General features: G+C 41.6%; 1 protein-coding gene across 18 annotated transcripts in view; it reads left to right on the forward strand.

The window, feature by feature from the left end:
- HIVEP2 (HIVEP zinc finger 2) overlaps window positions 1-25,008 on the forward strand; it is a 124,933-nt gene extending 99,925 nt beyond the window's left edge. For 17 of the 18 annotated variants that reach the window (XM_015858319.3, XM_015858312.3, XM_015858316.3 and 14 more), the window contains 6 exons: window positions 742-6,361; window positions 7,014-7,168; window positions 11,484-11,659; window positions 14,227-14,328; window positions 14,867-15,768; window positions 22,567-25,008. In XM_015858319.3, coding sequence (XP_015713805.2) covers window positions 953-6,361; window positions 7,014-7,168; window positions 11,484-11,659; window positions 14,227-14,328; window positions 14,867-15,768; window positions 22,567-23,385 — 7,563 coding nt within the window. In that variant the 5' untranslated portion in view covers window positions 742-952 and the 3' untranslated portion in view covers window positions 23,386-25,008. Of the gene's footprint in view, window positions 1-741; window positions 6,362-7,013; window positions 7,169-11,483; window positions 11,660-14,226; window positions 14,329-14,866; window positions 15,769-22,566 lie in introns of those variants that run through there. The other variant, XM_085543507.1, reaches the window with a different exon arrangement.
- The last annotated feature ends 979 nt before the right edge of the window (window positions 25,009-25,987 follow it).

The raw sequence follows: 25,987 nt of genomic DNA on the forward strand, positions 1-25,987 counted from the left end.
CAGCTCATTTCTCCAATATGTTTTACCTCTAGCAAGACATTTTCACTAAAATTTAAAATAATGGTCAGAAAATGAAGATGTGGAAAGGTACCAACACTGTTGTGTTCAGAATACTTAGTTGATACTGCTCTTGACTGATTAAAAATGGTTTTAAAAGTAATCAGCAGTTCCTTGTAAAACGATTTATATGATCGAAGCTTAGAAGTACCTCATATGTCTAAAACATCCCTCATAATATGGAAAGATTTCACCTCTGAAATCACTGATTGCCTTCCTCTGACTTTAGAGGAAAGCCAGGTGACTCTAAGTAAGTGCGCATCTGAACTGTAGGTAGGTAATACTGGATAAGGTAATTCCTGCCTATGGGGTTAGAACTCTGTTTCAGCAGTGGTTTGATGAAAGGGCTTTGAAACTAGATGGCAGACTTCCTGAGAATGACATCTCTGTTAAGACCTCAGAAAGCTTTCCAAAACTGTTCAGTTTGCGAAGGGTAGATTTTTGTTTTCTCTTCTTATGGGTTTTATTGACTAGTGATTACACTTGCGTGAAATCTTTGGAGCCAGTCTTTACTGTGTCTCCTCACAAAGTGGGGTTTTGTGAAATGTGGTTACCTTTACTTAAGTACCTTATTATTTTTAATGAAAGGCTCAATTAAAATGCTACCAATTGCACGGATGTTATTTTGCCTGACTATATTAATTAGTGAGGGGGTTTTCTTTGTTTTTTCTTTTTTCCTTACAGATAGCTGTGTCACCATGGAAGAGATGAAGAGAATGTTGCTCTAGTAGATCACAAATATCTCTGTGTCATTCTGCATCTCAGTGTTTAATAACAATGGAAGATGTCCAAATGCTATAATAAGCCTTTGCAAATGTGTGATAAACTGTTTAAGAAAGTTTATGCCATGAACAGGACTGTATAATAATCACATTAGTATACAGACACAAATCTAATGCCTATAGACTACTGCGTAGAAAGCTCCAAAGAGAAAGAAAAGTCTGTGAACTTGCAACAGCTCTGGAAAAATGGGAGCAACAAGACTTTAAAAAGCACAGCTTTGGACACACTCCATGAGTCTGCACAGCTTTCAAGTGAACTAGCACTTAAGACCTTGTGTAACAAAATGGACTCTGGGGACACAACTATAGGGCAAAAAGCTACCTCAGGGTCTGGAGAAACTGCTAAAGTACCAAGTAGATGGAGGCAAGAACATTCAGCTGTTATTAAGATGAGCACTTTTGGCAATCAAGAAATACAGAGGCAACCACAAATAGATCACGAGCAAATTGGAAACACAGCATCAGCGCAACTTTTTAGTTCTGGGAAACTGGTATCATCAAATGAAGCTACACAGCAAGTCACGGAGAAGCAATATCCACAGCATCGTCCAACTCCTTACTCATGTCAACATTCACTTTCTTTCCCACAGCATTCATTGCCACAAGGTTTCTTGCACAACGTAAAGCCACATCAGAGCTTGGAAGGCCCTCCGTGGCAGTTTCCTAGCCACTTGCAATCAGTTGCCTCAGAGGACTTATTTCCTTTTCATATGCATAGCCATAGTGGAGGTTTCTCCAGGAAGAAGATTTCAAGTTTAAACCCTGCTTACAGCCAGTATTCACAGAAATCTTTAGAACAATCAGAAGATGCTCACAAGAAGGAGCACAAACCCAAAAAACCTGGCAAGTACATTTGTCCTTACTGTAACAGGGCTTGTGCCAAACCTAGTGTACTTAAAAAGCATATTAGATCTCATACCGGGGAACGACCGTACCCTTGTGTTCCTTGTGGTTTCTCCTTCAAGACAAAGAGCAACCTCTACAAGCACAGAAAGTCACATGCCCATGCAATTAAAGCAGGGTTGGTACCTTTCACAGAGTCAGCAGTCTCTAAGTTGGATCTAGATGCCAGTTACATTGATGTGGAAGCTGAAATACATTCAGATGGTGAGCAGAGCACAGACACTGATGAGGAGACCTCACTCCTAATGGAAGGATCTGAAAAACTGAGCCCCGTCCCACAGCTCCCCCTGGACATGGCTAGTAGGAGCAGTTTTCACTCCTCTATGGAAGAGTCCTTGGTGGGGCCAATGAAAGTGCCCATTTTGATTATCCCTAAGAGTGGAATTCAGTTACCCAGTGAGAGTTCACCTTATATTGGCTCTGATATGTTGCAAAACCCATCCTTAAGTACTAAGGCTGATGACTCTCACACAGTCAAACAGCGACTTGCACTAAGACTGTCAGAGAAAAAAGGGCAAGATTCTGAGCAGTCGTTAAACCTCCTTAGCCCACACAGTAAAGGAAGCACTGACTCGGGTTACTTTTCCCGCTCAGAAAGTGCTGAGCAGCAAATAAGCCCACCAAATACCAATGCAAAGTCTTATGAAGAGATCATCTTTGGGAAGTTTTATAGGATTAATCAAAGAACAGCACTAACAGTAGCCACAACAAATCAGGAACACAGTTTAATAGGTAGGAAGGGCAAAGCAGAGCCATTACCTCTCTTAAATAACAGATTGGATATAAAGATGCTCGAGGAACATATTTCTCAGCTGACTCCAAATAAAGAAGAACTCATTGACTCCAGTAATTTGAGCACTATTAAATCTGCACAAGTTTATCCAGGCAGAAATACAGAATCTAGACAATCCCAGAATGCCACATCCCCCATCAAAAGTGAATCCAACCTGTACCAAGCCAGTCAGCAGGGTGAGGTGCCTGTCCTTCTTGAACCCCCAGTAGATTCTTCTCCTCTTATCCGAAGTAACTCCATGCCAACCTCTTCTGCAAACAGCTTAAGTATTCCACCATCTCTGAGAGGAAGCCATTCATTTGATGAGAAGATGACTGGCTCTGATGATGTATTTTACCCTGGCACAGTGGGAATATCCCACCAAAGGATGTTGAGAAGACAGGCTGCCTTTGAGCTTCCCTCTGTGCAGGAGGGGCACTCAGATTCAGATTACCATGGAAGACCAGGGAAAAATATAATTATTTCTTCCAGTAGACAAATAGCAGGTGACAAAGGGCCATCCTCAAAAGAGAAGAAAGTGGGAGACAAGACCTTCTATGACTATGATGCCAGTGGAAAGCACTATAGAAAATGGGAAGAATTTGAAGCTCAGAAGCAGAACTACAGAGACTCTCCATCCTTAGGTGGAATAAACAAGGGGGGAGAATACTTCATTGATCCACTTGGACAATCTCAGGCAATGCCATCCATGCTTGGAACTTTTGAAAACAGAAAGCGCAGGAAAGAGGAGAGTGTTGGAGATGAAGAGGACAGTCCCATGCTTTGCAGCAGTACGACTAGCAGCACTGCAGGAATTCAGCCTTTGGACTTTGATCCCAAATCCCAAATTCAGGATGTGCCAAGGAGTGGATTTTCCCTTCAAGGTCTGGACAATTCTGCCCATTGCCATGCAGAACGTTTTGACATGTGCAGGCCTTACTTGCAGTCTGGAAGTCCAGCAGCTTCTCTGGAAGACTCAACGGCAGAGCAAGAAAAGACTGCAGAATCGCTGACTAGAAAGCCCCCTGGAAATGTCATTTCTGTCATTCAGCACACAAATTCATTGAGCAGGCCGAACTCATTTGAAAGGTCTGAGTCTACAGAACATATTGCATGCCAGCAGGATAAGATCTATTCACCATCTGAAACATGTGAGAATGAGATTTGTGAGTCCCCAATGAGCCCAGACCGAGCTCCACAAACAGAAAATGCTGACACCAATAAACCGTCTCCATCCCAGCAGCCTCAGTCATACCATATGCAGCCCAGGTTGGTTCGCCAGCACAACATACAGGTACCTGAAATTCGTGTCACAGAGGAGCCAGATAAACCTGAGAAAGATAAAGAAGTGCAGAACAAAGAACAGGAGAGACCAACTGAAGAATTCCAGTGGCCTCAGAGAAGTGAAACCCTTTCTCAACTGCCAGCTGAAAAGCTCCCACCCAAAAAGAAGCGTTTACGACTGGCTGACATGGAGCACTCTTCTGGAGATTCCAGTTTTGAGTCCACTGGTACAAGCCTTTCTCGCAGCCCTAGCCAGGAAAGTAATTTGTCCCACAGTTCAAGTTTTTCGATGTCCTTTGAAAGAGAAGAAAACGTGAAGTTCATCACACCTCCCAAACAAGATGAGTTTGGAAAACAGTCTGAGTTTTTAACAGTTCCAGCTGGTGCTTACTCACTTTCCGTCCCTGGGCATCACCATCAGAGGGAAATGAGACGTTGCTCATCTGAGCAGATGCCCTGTCCTCACGCTGCTGAAATCCCTGAGATTCGAAGTAAATCCTTTGATTATGGGAACCTGTCTCATGCCTCTTCAGCTGGGACACCAACTACTGCTCTATCTCCATCACGGGAAAGGAAGAAATGCTTCTTGGTTCGCCAGGCTTCCTTTAGTGGTTTCCCAGAAATTTCCCAGACTGATCAGAGCACAGAACAAAGTATAAAGCAGGAGCAGATGGAACATGCACAGGCTGGTCTTCGCTCTTCCCAGCTTGTGTGGCATCCCTTGCCTTCCTCTGTACTTCAGCCCATTCAGGTGGATGACACTGGAAAACAGGCTGTTGGCTCCTGTGCTCAGCTTGCTAGTAGCTCATCCCACATTGCCCAACAACAGGCTCTTCTTGCAGATAGTCCGGAAATGTTAAGGACTCCTTTGATCCAACAAGCACCTTATCTTTCTAACAAACACCCATCAGAGCAACAGCAGCTGTTTGCACATCAGGAAAATGTCCCATTTCCCTCTATTCATAGCACCTTGTTTCAGTTCCCATATCCAACTGTCTGCATGGTTCATTTACCACCATCTCAGCAGCCAGTCTTATGGCAGTCATGCACAGAACCTCTGCACTTCCAGCATCATTTTGTACAACAGCTGCAGAAATCTTACGTCAAACAACCTTTCCAAACAGACATTCCTCCAAGTTACCACCTGGAACATGCTCCAGAGCTTATTGGAAAGAAACCAGCTGATTATGTGCATGCTAAAGAGCAAGCATACCAGCATTACTCAGGAACATCTGGGCAGTATTCAAAAATTACTCTTGCTAAGTACCAGTCAGAACATAGCATTAAACCAACAGATACCTCCTCTGAACAGCATCTTCAGACAGATTTTGACTCCCCAGGTGATGGAACTGTACAACCTTTGCCAGGAACAGTTGTTCCCGTCAGGATTCAAACCCATGTGCCGTCTTATGGTAGCGTCATGTACACAAGCATTTCTCAGATCCTTGGACAGAACAACAGTCCTGCAATTGTAATTTGTAAAGTTGATGAGACCGTTTCTCAAAGAACATTGGTAACTAGTGCAACAATGCATGGAATTGGATTTAACATAGCTCAGATGTTAGGTCAACATGGAGGGCTAGAAAAATATCCTTTGTGGAAAGTGCCACAGACACTATCTCTTGGACTGGAGTCTTCAATTCCTCTCTGTTTAACTTCCAGTTCTGACATGGCTTCTACCTTGGGTGGAGGCAAACGAATGCTTTCACCTGCCAGCAGCTTGGAGCTCTTCATGGAGACCAAGCAGCAGAAGCGAGTCAAAGAAGAAAAGATGTATGGGCAAATAGTTGAAGAGCTAAGTGCAGTTGAGTTAACTAACTCAGATATAAAGAAAGATTTTCCAAGAATGCAGAAACCTCAACTAGTAAGGCAGAGCTGTGCTACTGAGCCAAAAGAAAGTCTGCCATCTGTGTCATCCTCTTCACCACTGTCGCCCTCTTCATCTCAAGATTTCCCACCTGTCAGTGTGCCAACAGCTGATGCTTTCCCACTAAGCAGGGAGAAACTTTCTAGTTTTGATTCCACATCACCAGGACAGAAATCCAGTGGCCCCTCTGAAGGAAGAGAATCTCCAGAAGAACTGGATGTTGATGAAACAGCCTCAGATATGAGCATGAGTCCACAGAGGTCTTCATTGCCACCAGGAGAAATTCAGACTGAAGAGCAACTGAAACATCCAAAATTGCCTCTTGGGATGCTAGTCCAGATGACATCCAGTACCAGTGGGAAAGTCACGGGCTCAACTATTCTCCTGACAGATGTAGCAGATTTTCAGCAGATCCTTCAGTTCCCAAGTCTGCGCACTACTACTACTGTGAGCTGGTGTTTCTTAAACTATACAAAACCCAATTACATTCAGCAACCAACTCTCAAATCTTCTGTTTATGCTTCATGGTGTATAAGTTCCTGTAACCCAAATCCATCTGGGCTGAGTACAAAGACCACATTAGCACTTTTGAGGTCCAAGCAAAAAAACACCACGGAAATCTACACCCTGGCTGCTATGCATAGACCTGGAGCTGGTAAATTGACATCATCAAGTGCATGGAAGCAACTTGCTCAGGTAAATAGGAGGTTTTAATAAAATTATTAAATTAATATGTCTTTATTTGAGAAAATTCTAGAAAACTAGGAAATCTTGTGTAATTACTTAAAAAAAAAAAAAATCCTATTGGGAAATCAAACTTTGATATCTTCCCATGCCAATTTTTGAGCCTCAGTTTACCCCTTTGCAAAATCTGATACTCCTGCTGCCTCTGTCTCCATTTTGAGAATTAGTTGTTACATGCAGGTCTATAAGTAAAGATTAAGTTAAAATTAAGCAAGGCTCTTCGGATCATTTTAATGTTTCTTACATACTGATTCTTTCTTGTGGACTAAGCATTAGATAATAGTGCCAGGGAAAATTCTGTAATGGCAATAAATTACTTTCTAAGGCTTTTCCATCTCTATTTTCCATGATTTTTAAATATATATTTTTTTCCCTCCTGAGGAAAGATATGGTGCTTTATTTTCTTTCCAGACTCACATAAAAATGTATCCAGGTTACCCCCTGTCTTATTCTCCATCAAACTGAGTGGGACAAATTAATTTGTTGTCTAGAGTTGCACCAGTGAAATTTTGGCTTTGACCTGGAATGTTAAAAGTACTTGAAATAAAGCGTGCATTTATGGTGTGTTCCAGAAGTAACACCATTCCTTGACTTTGTTCTGCAGATGAAACACGAGCCATTCTTCTTGTTTGGCAGCAAGCTTGAGAAGAAAGTAGTGGGGAATATTATAAAAGAAAGAGTAAAAGGAGACATTCATGGAGATAAAGACGTTACATCCAAACAAACTGAGCCGATACGAATTAAAATCTTTGAAGGAGGGTAAGAAAATGCAACTGGAAATTTCTAAGCTCAGCCTGTTGTTTTAAATAGAGTTGAAAATGAATGTGAATGAACTGGGATGTAAACAGTCTGTATTTCAGCTGTGTATTGTAGGACCCAGGCTTTTTCGTGTAATAAACACTTGACATGTATGTCAGAGTTAAACTACAGGATATCTATATACTTAGTTCTGGTAGGACAATTTTTTACATCCTTGTGAGAATGCTCACTCTGTATTGACATCTTTGTTCTTTCAATCATAATTAAAGAAATACACAGTTAAGATTTTGTTATTTTCTATACAGTTATTTAATAGCTTCCATAAGGACAACTTTCCATTTATTTCTTGTCTGCAATAATGAAAGGGTATAGCCTACATCTTACTTGAAAGACTGAAAATGTTATTTTGAACATTATAGTTGGTATGCTGGCCCACGCACAGAGCCTGAATGTGGCTGTACATTGTTCTAGTACCCAAGTCAGTATGTTGGCTACATCAGAGTGATCCAAATTTAGGGATGAGCTGAAGTTTTTAAGAAATTTAAAATGCTATTACTTGAATTCACACCCACTTTGAAGTATAAGATTTGCAAGCTTCCCACTCTGAATTTGGATTGCTCAGCTGAAGACAGTTTGCGCTGATGTAAGCTACATGATGAGAAGTTGGAAGGACAAGTGTGTTAAGAAAAGCAACTTGTAGGGGATTTGGATCAGTGCAAGCTGCAACAGATCACTCTATAAAACTCCTCTACAGTCTAACACCTTCTTTGTGAAAACTTTGTGTATTATTCACACTATCTTAAGTTTCCCTGTACACCAATAAGGTCTGTGAAACTATTTGTGTAAAGGCATAAATTTCACGTGTCAGTTAGGTATATCTCCTAGTATTACTTGGCTATGTTTATTATCCTTTCTTGGAACAGAACAAAATGAAAGAAACTTGATGTGCACATTAATTTATGGAACTGGGAGGGAGCAAATGATTGGTGCAGTGTACTTCTCTAATATGTGTATGTGGCTTTTGTATGTAGCCTTCTGCATGTGAATAAGGTGATACAGTCCACACTTTCCTTATAGATTAACATTTTAAAGTACATTTCACCTAAATTGTTTGTGGAAGGGCATTTATTATTTTCATTATTTTGATTTTGTTAATATGTTCTTTTGGGCAGATCTAATATTCTTTACATATAATACCCCTGACATTTATTATTTTCTGTCCTGACTAAACAGTTTGTCCTCTTCTTTGGGTTTTTGCTTATGACTTCTGAAAACTGGCTTTTTAAGATGAGTGGGTTTTCATGCTTGCTTGCTCTTGGCTGTTAATTGAGCTTTTGTCTTCTACTCTGTTCTCTTCTTCTTTCATCAAGCTCATATTTGCATCACCTGAGCACATAAGTAATGCACTGAACTATACAGAAGATGTCTGTTGTGTTTGTTTCATCTTCTCTCCCCTAGACAAATAAGCACACGTGGCAGGGTATTTTCATTCATTTTTCGTTTGTTCTGAAGTGTGGATTTGTTTAGGTTTCTTGGTTATTTTTGTACAGTAAATGCGGAGAAAGCAATTCAGAATTCACAGCTGAGGAAGATCTGCAGTCATCACAGTTTTCAGTTTCTGGGAAAGTCTGTCTGTTATACAGGAAAGTGCGGTCATGCAGCTGCTCTGTGCCAGGGCAGCAGAGTGCTTGTATGGCAAGTAGACTAAAAGTGAGTTAGATAGGGCTGGGAGTCAGTGAGAAGCTGAAACAACAGAATGAATGGAGTGCAGCAGAAAAGCAGATGTCAGAGCACATCACTTAACGCACTAAAGCCAGTCAACAGCAGTTTGTAAGCAGTGCAGCAGAAGGGGTTTTGAAGTAGGCACCTACCAACAATATTATCACCTCTGGCAGGTGGCTTGATTCAAATGAAATGATTTGATTCACAATATCTGCTTTCCATCAACTGTGACTGCAGAGCCCTGGTGGGATATGAGAAAAAGTCAGCAATTTTAGGTTCAGTACTTGCTACGGTACTGTTAGTTACTTATGGTGTGAAGCTGAGAGAAAGGAGGGATAGAGCAAATGTTCCCACTCATCTGACATCTTGCTTAATTCCATTATCAGTTTACAGCAATAATGTGCACTTTGCATATGTTTGCTATGTTTGCTCCTTTATATCTATCAGTAATAGACATAGATCATTGAAAATCCCCAATAAAATAGCATTTCAGTTAGACATTTCATGACTCCAAATCTTATGAATACTTTTAACTCTAGTACCTCATTAAAATCAAACTCGGCACTAGTGACCATAGTCACACGAAGGTTATGTAGTGGGAAAGGGGAAACTGCTGAAAGATCTGAGAGAATTTCTGGGTGCTAAGAAAGGTATTTACTGTTGATTCAAACTTCCTGTCATTCAGCATTAGGACTGGGCCATATTTGCATGTCCAATTTATATGTGTCGTTTTTGTTACAGTTGTTCTGGTGGGGCATTCTTAGAGAGTCAAGATCAATTGTGGTCAAGAGCTGTGTGTACATGACAAAGAGATGGCTCTTGTCTAATTGACTTTGTGCCCAGGGGGATCTGAGAGGTGACAGAAGCTGGTGGAGTGAGGTCAGGCAGAAGAGCAGCAGAGATGAAGCAACAGAAAAGTAGATGAAACACAGCATTTTTCTTATCAGTATCAATCGGATGATTTAATAGACTCCATCCTGGCAAAATTAGACTGTAAGGAATGAGGAAAAGAAGATGGCAGTCTTCCAAGCAATACTGGACATTTGTCCTGTCTGTGGGAGAAGGCCTGAAGGTGGCTGATGAAGTAATGAATAGAGGGATGGCTAGGAGTTGTTAGCATGTTAGAACAAAGGAGAACCTGGGAATTGAGATGGACAGAAAAGAAGAATCTCAGAAATGCTGTACATCCAAAACTGCTGGAAAGATCATTTAACTATACAGGTAGTGCTATGGACAATGATGGAAAAGGGAGAGAGTCAACTTCATTAGAAAGGAGATGAAAAAAATTAAGCTTCCATATTTGAAAGAGGAGTTGATGTTTTCAGTAGGTGGTACAACAGTTATGAGAACAAGGCAGTGTTTTATGCATTTTTAAGATAGCTTCAGTATTTATATTGCTGGTGATACTGTTGAACGCACAGGAGTGTTCGTCTAAGAAAAGCAGACTTGAGAAATGTTTCACTAACCCTCCAAATTGCCACTTGCTTCTTGTAGAGTTATCATCACATTAGCAGAGCCTTTTGCACAATCCTTTATTTATCTAAAGTACTGACTGTCAGTGCCAGTGATGGTTTGTGGGTTTTGCATCCACAGTGTGACTGAAAGTACTTTGTGCTGTTTAGGGAGAGGGCAGTAGAGGAAAAAGGAATAAAAAATTATGATTTCTTGGTTCTTGCAATTTCTGAATACTCAGTGTCCTGAGGATGAAGTTGTCCCTCTGGGGAATGCCCAGTAACGTCAAGCCTTAAAACAGCTGGGGCAACTCTTTTAGGTTTCAGTATTACAAGTTTATCGTAATAGTAAATGAAATGTGCAGCTTTATATTGATTTGCGTATCTTAATTCTTAGCTAACAAATAATGTAATCTGCAAAAATAGCACTGAATGCTTACATGTGTGCCAAGAAAAATTCCTTTTACAGTGTTCTGCTAAATAAGCAGGTTGAAAGTTTCCCATGTTGTTTCTAGAGTAGCACGTACCTTCACGAGCTCAACACAGTGTTCCTTAGAGTGAGATCCATCTTTGGGAACTTCAGACATGAGTAGTGTGAATACATACATTCTTGCTAGTCATCTGCATTCCCTTTATGCTTAATAGGGGAAAATGGGCATTTGCAGGATGTGATTTATCTTATCCCAAGGGCTAAATCAGATAAATACATTTAAACAAGGCATATTAATGATACCACGAAAGGGCTCTGTTTTCAGTGGTGGTAGATGCCCACATGGTCCAAGAGCACAGATAGATGAAATGAACCCAATCTGCAGATTCATATAAGAGGCTGAGCTTTGTCTACAGGAATGGTGGCTAATCTGTTTCCTAACAAGGTGTTGGTAGTATACCCATACCACAGCTCTTTGTTCGCACATTGTTAAAAAATAACTAAGATACACAAACAATGAGACCAGTGCATTCCCTGTGAAAGTGGAATACATTGTGAGCTTCAGCTTGAAAATTCAGCAGCTCACATGGACTTCTGTGGCAGTTTTGTGATAAGATCGATATAAAACCAGGATTGAGTGCATAGAGGTGATGTTTGTGCCTGCATGTGATCTAGAGTCTATATGATATAAATACTTAATCTCTTTCAACAGGTATAAATCAAATGAGGATTATGTCTATGTCAGAGGACGTGGCCGAGGAAAGTATATTTGTGAAGAATGTGGAATTCGCTGCAAAAAGCCAAGCATGCTCAAAAAACATATCCGCACTCATACTGACGTCCGGCCTTATGTATGCAAGTTGTGCAATTTTGCCTTCAAAACTAAAGGTACTTGACCCTTTTTTCTGAACTGTTGCCACTTCACAAACAAATCCTGAGATATTTTGCCATCTGGGATCCAAGCATTCTTTGCAGTGAAGGAAAGAATTTTCTTCGAAAAAAATGAATATGTTTATGGATACAGGACTCTGTGACAGAGATTGTTCTTTTCTCTTGAATTTATCCAGGGATATTGTGAGACTTAGAGACTCATTGGATAGCTTCATTAAGAGCTGTGGGCTTTAACCGGTCCAGCTTACTGGAGATAAAATATGGTAGCTTAAGAAGTGCCCTCACAAACAATACTTTCTGCCAAAGTTGTTACGTGGTACAAATTTTAACTGCAACAGTGCTCAAATGCTACTAGACTAGTACACTTATTGTGACATAAAGTAGAAGCAGAGCATCAGCTAGTGAGGAAAACATGCCTTCACATGCTTTGCAGGAGGTCGGTTTCAAGTTTATAATTAATGTATGTCTCCCAGATGGGCCACTCCATCCACTGCAGCATTAATTAGTAATAGAGATCGGATATCCTGTGTTCACATGTATTTATCAGCACAGGAAAAAGCTTTCATTTGTCACCCAATGGCCATAGATAATGATATTCTTTGGAATTAGGATTTACCGGGCAACTGTCCCCTTAAAAGAAGAAAAACCCTCTTCTGTGGTAGCATTTGTTTGTAGCACTGTCCAAATGAGCCTTACATTCTCAGTTTCTGACCGTGAAGGGAAATTGGTTCTGATCCTATTGTACTAAATTTACTTGAAGGAGAAGAAGCTAAAATAAATTTCTACTGAGATCTCAGTGCAACTTCATGACTGTGTTGAGGAATGAGGATTATAATAGTTTCCATGACTCCAACACTTCTTCCTCTACCAAAGATGGGCATAGCTCCTGGATGGCAGTAGACCCATCAATCTAGTTTAAGATGAGAACTTTGATGGGGGTGTAGAGACAAAGAGAAGGAGCTGCTTTGTGGTAGTCCCTGTGGTCTATTTGGGGAGCTGTTCTCAAATCACTATTTACATCTGACATTGCAGGAAAAATGGGTCATCAGGAGAGTCTTAAAGGGAGGATTGTGGTTTTGGAGCTCTGTTCAGAGAGGATATTCCAGGCAGAAGAGATGGCATGGAAATAAATGTGAAATTGCTTGCTGAGGCTGGCATTTCTGGCAAAGAAGAAACAGGGAGGAGGTGGTGTGCTGTTGCACAAGAGAGGGATGAGTAGGAAGAAACTAAGCCTTCAAAGTGCAAGAAATGTTTAACTGGTGTGTTGCTGCTCATGGGCAGTTGTCATCCTCATAAGTATTGTTGCTATTTTGCTGAGGACAGTTGGGGACAGACCTTCAAAGCATTTAGCCACATAGAAGCATCAGAGGCTGATTTAGATTTTTCATGCAGTACACAGACACTGTAAGAAACTTACTGAGAAGGGAATTACATGAACTACCTAGGTCTGAAAATAAGAGAAAATGAGCTTGTGAGCTTCCAAGCACACCTCTGCTATCTGAGAGAGTGATGCATCATTCCTGCCATCTGGAGACACTGGTCAGGATCCCAAAAGCAGCATACGTATACTCACGGAGTGCTTTTCCTTGAACTAAGAAGTGCCGTGTCTGGGTTGGCACATTCCCAGTTGTCTGTTGCAGATGTGACTAAAGTAGCTAATGGATTAGAGTGATATTCTCATTTCTCTGGCTTGTGCTTTTTGTGCCCAGGATTCTTTGCTATGGAATGTCTCCTGAGGCCAGTCTCAATCCACTTGTCTTAGCTGTGAAAAAAACAGACCAAGACAGACACTCCAGAAAGTCAATAATCTAGTGTTAGATTGCTCCCTCCTGGGAATGGGAGATCTGATTTCAAATCCCTGCTGTGTCTGGTTCAGATCCATACTCCAAAGCAGGGAGCTGAACTTGGATTTACCACATCCCAGGTGTGTGCTCTGAGTACAGCTCCTCTCTGGTCAGAGGTTGCAACCAGACAGTAAACTTGCACTGAGAAATCAGGCAAAAGTGTCTTTTTGTGGGATACTGCTGGTTCAGCAAATGCCTTCAGGGCACTAAATGTTTGGAGCTCATATGGGAAGTAAGTGGGAAAGTGTTTAGCTTGAGAGTGCTACTGTGAAACTCTGACTGAACCCTGAACTACAGCGCACTGGTGTTCTGTCAATGTCCAGGCAGTATATAGTTATCACAGACACTAAGACCAGGGATAAATAACTGCCAAAAGTGAGTTTTTGAGTTTTCTGACACACCTAAATGTCATATGGAAAAGTGGACAGGTGCCTATGTACCTCTCAGGCCTGAATATATTTGGTTTGGAGTTTCTTGGGGTTTTTTGTTTTTGTTGTTTTGTTTTGTTTTGTTTTGTTTTGAGGATATGAAAGCCCGTTCTCATTAAAACAGGCTCTGGGCAATGGGCCAGATGAGTTCAGCCTTGTCTGTTGCATTGTTGTTGTTTGTTTTTAAACTGAAAACAGGATATCCGCAGGATAACTGAGTTATACACCAAAACCCCACTTTGAAAGTGATCTTTGCTGTTGTCAGTTAATTAGATTCATCTCTGATCCATAGGAAATCTGACAAAACATATGAAGTCTAAAGCACACATGAAAAAATGCCTGGAGCTTGGAGTATCAATGACATCTGTAGATGATGCTGAAACTGAAGAAGCAGGTATGTCAGAATGATTTAATTTAGTTGGAATGGCCTCTGGAGTATGCAAATGACTCACTGCACTTTAGCACAGTGCCTGGCATGGGAAAATGTATTGAGAGTATTTTGGGCATTTTTTAATTATGAAGCATCTAGCAAACAGGAAGTATAAAAAATAAATCTGATCTGTTTGTCTAAGATATGTTTTTTTATGATACATCAGAAGGAGCTCGAAATAGAAATGTGTCATCTGTCTCATACAAAGTACCAAATATTTTCAATTCAGTTATGAGAGATGGTAACATTCCATGAAGTTACAAGGTGGGTAGGGTGAATTTTCTTTGTATGCTTTCATTTTCACAGGATTGAATTTGGGGATATAGTTTTAAGGTTTGTATATACGAACAAAATACATTTTGAGACTGTTGAGAATGGCTTTATTTAGCCATTGCAGATGAAGATCATCCAGCAATGGCACTAGGTGTTCTTGGTAGGGACTGAGTGTGACAGAAGAAGTGTGGCATATGCTTACCATTTTGATTTGCTGTGGCTGTTTCAGAAAACATGGAGGACATGCAGCAGGAGGCAGAGAAGAGTAGCAACCTGGCAGGCCTGTCAGCAGAGCATCAGTTTTCTGATGCAGAGGAGTCAGATGGTGAGGATGGTGATGACAATGATGAAGATGATGAAGATGAGGATGACTTTGATGATACTCAGGGAGACTCAACACCAAAAACCAGATCGAGAAGCACTAGCCCTCAGCCCCCTCAGTTCTCCTCCCTGTCAGTGAACTCAGCTGGGGCATCGCAGGGGGCTTCCCCCGAGGGCTCCCTTTCTGTGGGACACTCCTCCCTCATCAGTTACTTGGTCACTTTACCTAGCATTCAGGTTACTCAGCTTGTAACATCAAGCGAAGATTCACAGATGACAGAATACCAGAGGTTTTTCCAGAGTAAGAGCACCGATTCAGAGCCCGACAAAGACAGGTTAGACATACCTAGCTGCATGGATGAGGACTGCATGCTTTCCTTAGACCCCAATTCGTCTCCAAGGGACCTCTCACCTTCCAGTCAGCAGTCGTCCCCTGGCTATGATTCTTCACCATATAGAGATAACTCACCAAAGAGGTATTTAATGCCAAAAGGAGATTTGTCACCAAGAAGGCATTTGTCACCCCGGAGAGATATTTCACCCATGAGGCACCTTTCTCCACGGAAGGAGGCTGTGCTGAGGAGAGAGTTATCACCAAGACGGGACGTTTCACCAAGACGTCACCTATCACCAAGGAGACCAATGTCACCAGGGAAAGATGCATCTGTTAGAAGAGATTTGTCCCCTAGGCGAGAGAGGAGATACATGGCCTCGGTTAGAGCAACATCTCCCAGGAGGGGCTTATACCATAATCCAGCGTTGTCTATGGGTCAATATTTGCAGTCTGAATCTATTCCAGTGGGGCATTCAGTAAGTATGAAAGAATATTTATTTCTTTTGTCAAAAACATTGTTCTTGCTTAAACTGTGCATAGTATTTTGAAGAACTTTGCCGTTTAGTAGAAAAACAAAGCTTTGAACTTGAGGGGGAAGTCCTGGAGTGAATACAGGACTTTCGCAATAAATAGAGACTGAGTCAGGATGCTGATTCAGTTAGACACAGTATAGTCAGCCAGAGGGTTGGATCTTCACTTGGTACACATCAGAGTAGCTCCATTTACTTCAATGAAATTAGGCTGGCTTACATTAACTGCCCCATCTTTATCTTTAAATGGCCCAGGGAGCTTACATGGTGTATGAGACTTGTTACTGCGCTGTAAAATCTTTTACCTCCCATACTGTCAGATGGAATCAAAACCAGATCGGGGCTCAAGACCTTGGTACTTCAGTATGTTGCCCATTGCTGATTTATTGCTTAATGCAATAAAAACTAAAGTAAATGGAAATCCTTGAAAAAGCAGGGTGCCCATCTAAAACAGGATTCTGTGTCTGGAGTGTAAATAATATTGTGTGACAGGAGCAGACAACTGTATACCTAGCAGAAAGCACCATCACAACTGTCTCTTTTGGCAGGGACACCACTGTCTAGGTGGAAAAGAAAATATACAAAACTTGCACAGCTGCTGTTTGTGCTTCTCTGTTTCAGTAAATAAGCACTCAGAAACTGCTGACCTGGCATTTTTGACAGGCCCTAGCATTCACAAAGCTCCATCCACAAATAAATTTGATCTTTAGAGTTAGGGAATGGCCTTGCTCTGTGAGTGCTTTATTTATTTATTTATTTATTTATTTTAATTTTTATTTATGTCATATATTTCCTTCATCGTATTTGCTACTGCTGCTACCCTCTCACTGTGTGCTTTTCTGGGCAGCGTGGATTCAGCTTGAGTGAGCTGTTGCAGGCTGCCACCACGTCAGGCGAGACTGTCCTGCCCTCCTATTCATCACCAGTCTTGGCTGTTTGTGTAGTCACAGTTCTTCTCTATATAGGGAAGAGCAATGGAACCCTGAGCTTATAAAATTAGTATCTCTAGAGCTCTAGTGCAAATTTCTCTGCTGAGCCAAGCAGGGGAAGGTGGGCTTGGGTGGGTTTGTTATTGCATCAGGGCAGAGGTGGCTGGAGACACAGACAGTGCTGAGAAGCACCAGCCAGACAGATCCAAAAGTCTTTCTGGCTTTTCAGAAGAATTAGGGAAAGCTGATGTATTGAATGACTCTGTACATAAGTGAAAGTAACATAAGTCCCAGCAGCCCATTGTAGAGCCTCTCCTGCCCTTGGCCAGAGCCTGCTCCATCTCTCTTTCACCAACTGCTTGCCCCAGCCACATCTTCCTCACCTCTCACCTGGTCTCACTCCCTCATCATGATGCCATGGTTTGCTAAGTTGTTGGGGAGAGCAGTGGAGATGGGGGGCTTCCTGAGCTGTCCTGAGGGAAGGGTATGTTGAAACCCTGCTGCAGTTTCACAGACACAATCTCTGCAGAGATGAGAGACAATGCAAAGCCAGCCACCAGCCTCACCAGCAAAGCAAGGAGGCATACAAGAAAAGATAAATAACCATCAGTTTAAGAGCCATAAAGGCATGGTATCAAATTCAAGGAATTATGTGGGACACTACAGCTAACACTGTACAGAGAGTCCAAGTTCTAGTGTCCTCCATGAGACATTTCCACTGGCATCCTGTAGTAGAGACCTTGGATGTGTGGGGATGCTGGCAAAAGGGTATGGAACAGTCATACTTTGGCAGTGTGACAGTTCTTGCTGTAATATTTGCCTTGTGTGTTATACACACCTTCCAGCAAGGCGTTTAGCACTTCCTAAGGACTCTTTTAGCACCCTTAGCTCCTTCGTTGGAAAATTGCTCTTCACCATACCAGATGGGCTCTTTACACTTACCTTATTTTTGATGTAGGATCAGGCATTTGTCCTACAAGAAAGCATTTTTAAATCAATTTCATGTTGATTTTTAGACAGAAACTCAAATCTCAGTATAATCACTGCACCTTGAACATAGGTGTCACTTGAAGCAGAGCAGGTCAAATTTAAATGAGGAAATTAGAGATGAGGATGACCATCCATCTAACAAACACTGTGAGGAAGGAAAGATGGATTCTTCATCTCTTGTATGTCTTTCTAGGCGATATACTTTAGCCATCAGAAGATGAGTTGAAGTGAAATGCATGTTAATGCACTCAGTGTGTGGGAAGACAGATAACACCTGAGCTTGAAAACTGTTAGAAAAGAAAAAGGAATAAAGACTGTTTTCACTTTCAGAGAAGTGAAATCCAGCAAATAAGAACATAATTTGCAACTGCATCAGTGATGCAGGTGCCAGCTTACAGTGCTGCTTCCTGTTTCAGAGCTGCATTAGATTCCCAACCCTTGCAGAAATTAGAGCATTTTTGTACTTCTGGTGCCTGAAGTAACCAGGAAAAAAAACCAAAGAAAACCCAAAAGCCAGTTTTATTTCTTTTTCCCTGCAATTAATTTACATATTTGCTCTAGACTCTTTGGTCAGGGGTGATCTGGTTCCCCTTCATGTTTCTTCCCCTTCAATGTTTATGCTCTTTGGTGGTGCTGTGCAGAGAGCTAGGGAAGTGTTCTGGTATTGGAAGTACCATGTTGAAAACAGTTCAAATTATTTCTTTATGCAGTGGAAAAGAGCATAAGAAAAGAAATAATAATACAGACATTTATATTTTTTCCTTTGGGTGGTTAATAACAAGATGCGCTCTTGCAATAGGATACTCTTTCCAAAGTAGACTGAAGCTAGTGCACCTTTAGTTTTGGCAAGTTAAATTGTTGTTTAAATTGAAAGGCAAGTCACCTCTCTAAGGATCTCTCTTGGGATCCTCTGTCAATGCCAGAGGTTTTTTTTTATTTATAAGCAGTCTGGCACTGTTATCAAAAAGGCTCTGATTCTTTTCTCTAGTTATTTTATCCTAGACCTGCCAGAAGGAGGAGAGATGGAATGGCTGTTTTTGTTCAGCTTGAGTGCATCTCTATTACCCCCTTTTAGTTTGGATCAGGAGTGTGCTTTGGAGGTGAATGTCTGTATTGTCACATTTATTGTGCTTTGACTCACATTGAGGAGCATTCTTAGAATAAGTGAGCTGAATTATTTTCAGATGACATTAAACTGGAGAATATGCTCAAGGAGTGCATCAGGTGTACTTAACTGTGAGTGGGAATTCAAGTGAATAAGAGATTACAGGATTAGTCCAGAGTAACTGTCCTTTCCAACCTGACAATACATATACTGTGAACATCAGTTTCATCATCAACAGTTGCATTCCACTCCTGCTTTTCCTCACTTCTAGTACACCCCATTACTTCCTCATATAGATGAGAACTTTTGCCTCTTTAAGTCATGAAGCTTGTTGTTAGCAGAGCATACCTATCCCTAGCAACTATTTTAGCTTCTAGGAGTTAGTTCATTTTCCCCCCATTGACAGTTTTCACAAGCATTTTCTGAAAATAAGAATTTAGTGCAGTGTGCTTTATTGATATGAGTTTACCTGCTTAAATTGCTGTTTTGTTTCACCTTTCCTTCATTTTGATGTCAGAAGCCTGTCTTGATATATTCAGAAGGGCTGAAGGGAATTAGGCACCACCACTTGAAAATCTTTAGGACCTAATGTCCTTTGATCATCCCAGACATATGGATATTAAATCCCTTCCTGAGCTCTGAATACTTTATCATCTTGAGTGAAATGCATTCCTGTACAGAAAGCTAGCATAAAAATCCTAAAGGTGAACTGTAAGTAGGTCCATGTATGCATACGTTGTCTGCAGTAGTGCATTCTCAGTAGGACTGCAAATTGGCTTGATCCTGAAACCGAAGTCCACGTAGATTTGTAGTCACAGCATTAAGCATCTGTCTTTTAGAAGGCACATGGTAATGATGTCCTCTGTTATTGAATTTCCCCATTGAGCTCATTATTTTCTGTTTTTTAACTTTAAAAAGTCACGAGTACTTTAAGATACGGTAATCACAGTGATTTTTTTTTCACCCACCATCTTTTTGCAAGCTGTGGTCTGAGGGGATCTGGGGCTGCCAGAAGGATATCTGTGAAGGGTGTTTGGCTTTGAAATGTGATCTTCCTCTTAATTCCTGATAGCCTGTTTTGGATAATGCACCAGATACAGGGTAAACCCTGTCTTGTCTGTTAGGGCGTTCTGGGACATATGTGAAGTTGGATATGGCCTCGCACAGGGATGTGTTGTGGAAGTCTATCTTTATGACCAGGCTAGAAAGTCTACTGAAAAGCTCTTAAGACTATTGTTTGGAAAATTATGTTGGGGGGGAAATATGCTTAACTGCTACAAATGAGTACTAATAGAAAATGGAATGGGTCCTCCTTGCCTGACAAAGAGAGGAGTTCATCTCACTGAAATTACAGGAATCCTTCTGAGTATATAGCAAAACCATACTGTGACTTTCTGCACTGCAGGCAGTGTTGGAATCTAATATTGTAAACAGAATAAAGTCTTTGAATTGTCAGGATATTTGGTAAAAGGAGAGAAATCCTCTAATAGTGAGTCTCTTCCCCATGAATGTGCATGTGTGCATCTGTAAGTATGAAAATGCTAGATATCTGTAAAGGATATAATAATAGCATGAAAGGTACAACCACTTCAAAACTCATCTGCCAGAATTAAAGATAATCCTGTGTGTGCTCAGCCAGGTTTGGAAGGCATCCAGTGGACTTGCACACACTGTCACTATCTATGTAAAAATTAAGCATGAGAGACATATACTGGATGATAGCACTGATCTTGGGGCGTGTAGCGGTTTCTATCATGTTAGCCACCTCTGTCTGACAAGGGCAGACTGACATCCTACTTTCTTTTGAAACCGTGGCAGGGTAAAATGTGAAGCCAGTGTCCTTCTCAATTAGAGATTTGAGTGTGACTAGGTTTGTTCTTCTACGAGTTTCACTCCTTTTCATTTGGTTGCTTTTGCTCTATTTCCCTTGGCCCAGATTCTCATTAGATGCATTAATGATAAATGTCGTGGTTTAGGAAACAGCCAAGAGAACAGCCTGACTGAGAAACGGGTTGACAGAGGAAAGATGGGAAAAAAATAGGGTGCAAGCAATTGTGCAGTGGTGAGGTTAGTGATAGGAAGGACTGACAGAGTAGGTGAACTATGCCTTGTAGCTTGGCAAATCATTCATTCTGTAAATTTTTCCCCATTCAGCAGTACAACATGCTGTCACTGTGCTTTCTTAAGACAGTCTCTCTTTTATGAGACTTGAGTGTCTCACTTTCTGAATAGGAAAATTCCCAGAATTAGATTATTCTCAGAATAATAACATCATTTAAGTTCGAGTCTGATGATTATGGGTCACCCTTCCTGTCTCAGCACTGATTTATATTAAACAGGACAAAGCATCTGAGCACAGTGAGATTCAGCCGCTGGGTAGCACAGAAACTGAATCTTTAATTGCTCCCTAAACCCATTCCCCGGGTTGGGATCAAGAGGTTGCTAAATGCCTTGAGAACTAGGGTTTCCCAGCAGTGAAGTGCTGCCACTGCAGTGCGTTGGCATGTAGCAGCACAGTCCCCAGCTGCTGCGCCAGGGCTGGGGGTGGTAGCAGAGCTCTGGGGCAACCAGTAGGTGTTTGATCAATTTGCAGAGCGGAGATGGGTATTTTTATTCATTTAATTTCCTATGGGTGTCCCTGGGTCGTGTGGCCACATCCCACGTACAGTTATGAAAATGTCATCCTGTGCTTGTGTCATCACTGTTTCTCTGTTCGACAACAAATGCCACTTAATCATCAAGCGGAAAAGAAATTTTAAAAATAAGAATGAGAAAAGGAGGAACCCAAAAGCCCAAGATGTGTTTAATACTAAGTGAAGATGGAGGTATTCATTCTATTGAGAGAAAAACTAATGGGAAAACACTGAAAAATTCAGTACAGTGAGATTGTTTTTTACTAGCCATTACAAAATCCCTCCTTCTTCTCAGTCCCATTAAGAGTGAGTGTCTCTGCTACAGAATCATCACTTTCACTCACAGTTAACACCTGTGCTTTTCTTATTATTTATTGTTTACACTACAGATAGGCCAAAGTGATGCTCCATTGTGTTAATGACTAGGAGAACTTGAGTCTTCTTTGCACAGAGATGTTTGAACCTCCCTGGAAATACTCATCCCCTTTAGTCAGTGAGGTTGATGGGAAGTAAGGGGAGGAAGTGACTTCTCAGGGGCTTCAGAGCAGGACCTTTCAGCAAACAGAATGCTTATACATGCAGTCAGGATTTTCCCATATTGGTAGCAGACAGGGAGCATTCCAGCATGCGTTTCTTTGCAGCAAAGCCCTGATACCCAGCACAGGCTGCCAACACCAGTACAATTTGCACAATTTGCCAAAACAGAAGGTAAGATGGATGTCCTGGCCAAACATGTTATGGGGAATGAAACTCTATCTACCCCAAATTCTCTCTGCAGTTTCAGTTGAATATCATGCTCTTTACTTCCTGACCTAAATTGCCGCATTGTGTTGCTGAACGCTTAACTAGCTGCTGCATTTCACCTCAGAGGCAGGAGCCCTGTAGGGCTGAGTTAAACAAAACCTCCTATGTTGTTTGGATAAGTAATTAGTGGAGTTCTCCAACCGCTTTGGGATCCATCTGGATGAAAGTTGCTGCATGAACAGGAGGCCGCGTTGCAGAGAAAAGCAGATAGGTGGTTTGGCAGCTTGACAAGAATTTTGCTAGCGGTGGCACTGATGTTTCTTTCGTTATTTCTTTGTTACAGAGGAAGGGGTTGTCTCAGGGGCCTTACTTCGGCTTGTATGGAGAAAAAGGAGCCATGGAGCACCACAGGCCTAGCCTGTTCCCTGAAGGTCCGAGCGATTATGTCTTCAGCCACCTCCCACTACACTCCCAGCAGCAGATCCGAGCACCCATCCCCATGATGCCAATTGGGGGCATCCAGATGGTCCACTCACTACCTGCAGCCCTTTCAGGTTTACATGCTCCGTCCACTCTGGCCCTGCAGAGGGAGGGCTCTGAGGAGAAGCAAAGGGGACCGACAGAAACCCTCACTCAAGAGTCACGCGGTGTTCCCAGGCACCATGAGAAGCGTACCTCTCCGCACAGCTTGCACCCCACCACTCCCTCCAGCACGTCCTCCTCCCCGTTGCTGTTGCTGACACAGAGCACTTCCGAGGACAATATAATAGCGACGGAGAGGGAGCAGGAGGAGAACATACAGACTTGTACGAAAGCCATAGCCTCCCTGCGAATCGCCACAGAAGAAGCTGCTCTGCATGGGGCAGAGCAGCCGCAGAGGCCTTCTGAGCCTCACCAGAAACCCTCAGAAAGTGCACATTTTAGCATTAAACACTTTAGTGGATCTGAGCCGGGCCAGGCCTGTGCCTCAGCCACCCATCCTGACTTGCACGGTGGTGAACAGGACAGTTTTGGTACATCACAGACTGCGCTAGCCCATCCCACCTTTTACAGCAAGAGCTTTGTGGACATTCGACAGCTGGGCTTTCACAGCAGGAGCGAGCCCCCATCAAGCACACAGGAAAGAAAAGATCTGTCATCTGAGAAGAGCAAGCCACATTGATCTGAGATGCATGGAGACTTTCACCCGTACATTTACCCCACTTTTTTTTTCTAGTGATAGAAGAAGTATTCAACTTTACAGCATGCCTGTTCTAAGTTACAGTAGTTTGCTATTATATATACTTTTGTTATATCAAAAGAATTAGATAAAATAACAAGTCATCATGAGCCTGACCAAAACTAAATTTGAAATTCTTATTGGGTCTGGTACTTTTAAATTGTACAGATGTTTGTGCCTTTTCTTTACTTTGCTTATATTCTTATAAGCATTTTTTTAGCAGTAATTTGTACATATTTTAGAATTTGTGTATCTGCTTTGTAATAAATGTAATTTCTTTCCTTTTTTGGACACTTGGATCTAAATGATGTAAAGCAAAACAGCATCAATATATGTGAGGTTGCACTAAAACATATTTTTATATTGATTAAAACTGAACAGCTTTTATGTACAGCTCTGATTCTGTAATACTAATATTTATTTACTTTGTTTCATAAATTGTAAATTTTTTTCTTAATGTTGTGGATTGCTTTTCTATGTGAAGCATGGGATTTACTGTTGCGTAATTAGAACAAAATGTATATTGTAAAACAAGATATTTAAACTAGAGTATCTTATCTTATTCTGCACTTATGCATTAGTTAAAAAAAAAAAGATAAAGGATGTATCAGTCAGTTCTTAACTCTTGTAATTTTTTTTTGTCTCGTTTGCTGGATTGACTATAACTTAAGTGCTGATTGTGATTTTAAACTGATAGTACCGTAAAGCATTAAAGTAAAACAATGTGCTATTGTGAGTTTTTTCAAAGCTTTATAAAACAGTTATAAATATATTAAAGGTATTTGGTCTTATGTGAACATGTTGATCTAGATACTCCTTTTAAAAGCTATGGGAAAACATTCCACCCCATGTAGATACGTACAAGTGCATCATCAGTGCCGGCTGCTCAGCCCACCCGCAGGCGGGGCACCTCTGGCTCCCAGGTAGGTGGGTGGTCATGTCTCAGCGTGGCCAGCTGCTCCCTCCCCAGAAGCAGGGTTGTGAGGTCCAGATGGCTGCATCATGCTGGGCTGGGAGCTGGGCCACACAGAGCCACAGCAGTCCCTCAGTTGTGAGGGTCTGCTGTGCCTCTGCCCAAGCTGAGCATGGGAGTTAGGGGTCACGCAGTGTGAGCTCAGAGGGGAGCAGAAGATACTTCCTCACGCCTGAACACCAGCAGCTGGTTACTCCCTGTGAGGAGATTCTCCCCATCCTACAGATGGAGGAGCAGGTGGACCCTTGTAGCTAGGCAGAAGGCACTGGCATCTTCAAGAAGCAGTTTAAAGGGCAAGAAAGTCACAGTCTTCCAGAGCAGGGTCTCCATCTGGGTGAGGTTTGCTCCAGAGGGAAGTCAGTAGGAGCCTGGGCTTGTGGTGGGTTCCCGCTACCACCAGCAGCATGTGCCTGGGTGTGCACACTCACTCACACACTCACACACACACACACACACACAAAAGAAACCAACAACCCGGATTATATTTTGTGCTATTTAGTGAATTATAATTCTGTGAAACCAAGTTTGTATATTGACTTACAATACATTTAAGGAGTGTTCTTTAAAAAGAAATAAATATACAATTACATGCACAAGGTGTCTAGTTTTCATGTGTTCTTTCCATTTTCCAAGTTTATTGGCATTCCAGCACATTGATGGAAAGTTTTGTTCAGAAGAGCTGCTTTCCCGTAGGAGGAGCGCCCTTAACTGTGTGAGTAGCAGCTGAAAGTGTGGATCATATTTTGGCTGCATCAGATATTATCAATTTATTTCCCCAATAATACCATGTGGGGGCAGAACCACAGCTGGTATGTTGTCATGATTCTAGCGCTATGGCATATGACTAGCGGAACACCGCAATGGGCTGTGACCAGTTGTAGCCATTAAAGGTTACTTTCCCATCTCCATTGGCGTGTTCCTACCTTTATTCAGATCATTATGGCAACGCTGCCAAGATAAGTGTGTGCCAGAAAGCTGGCTCATATCAGGCTGTCTAGAGGAGAAGCAGCTTATGTTGGAGGCAGCGGCTTGTTGGATCATGCTTCCTTTATAGAAAGAAAAAAATAAAAAACAGACAATTACACGTTTCAAATAAACACATCCTATCTGATAAAAAACTTCTCCTCCACGGCCGCATGGCTGTACTAAGAACAAAATGCTTCGCACAGTGATCAGCTAATCAGGTAATCACAGATATTTTATTAAAAGGGAATCAAGCAAACCCCCTGATGGCGAATGTTCCATTAACAATGCCTTTATAAGCAACCCTCTTACTGTGGGAGTTGCTGCTGGCTTGTTTGATTATTTTAATTAATTTGCAGCTGCAATTTACCATCCAACTTCTCAGCCTTGGGGCATTTTTTTTAAAATATAATCATTGAACAAATATCACTGAAATTACATGTGATATTTTTGGATTCCAGTAGAGCAACCATGAAGAGGTTTCAGGTATTTATAATCTTCTATCTTCTTAATGACGTAATGTTTATACGGGGCATTGAAAAAAACATTCTTGTGCAGCTCCTAAGCATTGATTATGACCACTTTCCATGCTCTAGAAGGGATGTGGAG

This window comes from Coturnix japonica, chromosome 3, assembly GCF_054131305.1.
Source record: "Coturnix japonica strain WE chromosome 3, WE-NBRP24, whole genome shotgun sequence".
Lineage (NCBI taxonomy): Eukaryota > Metazoa > Chordata > Aves > Galliformes > Phasianidae > Coturnix > Coturnix japonica.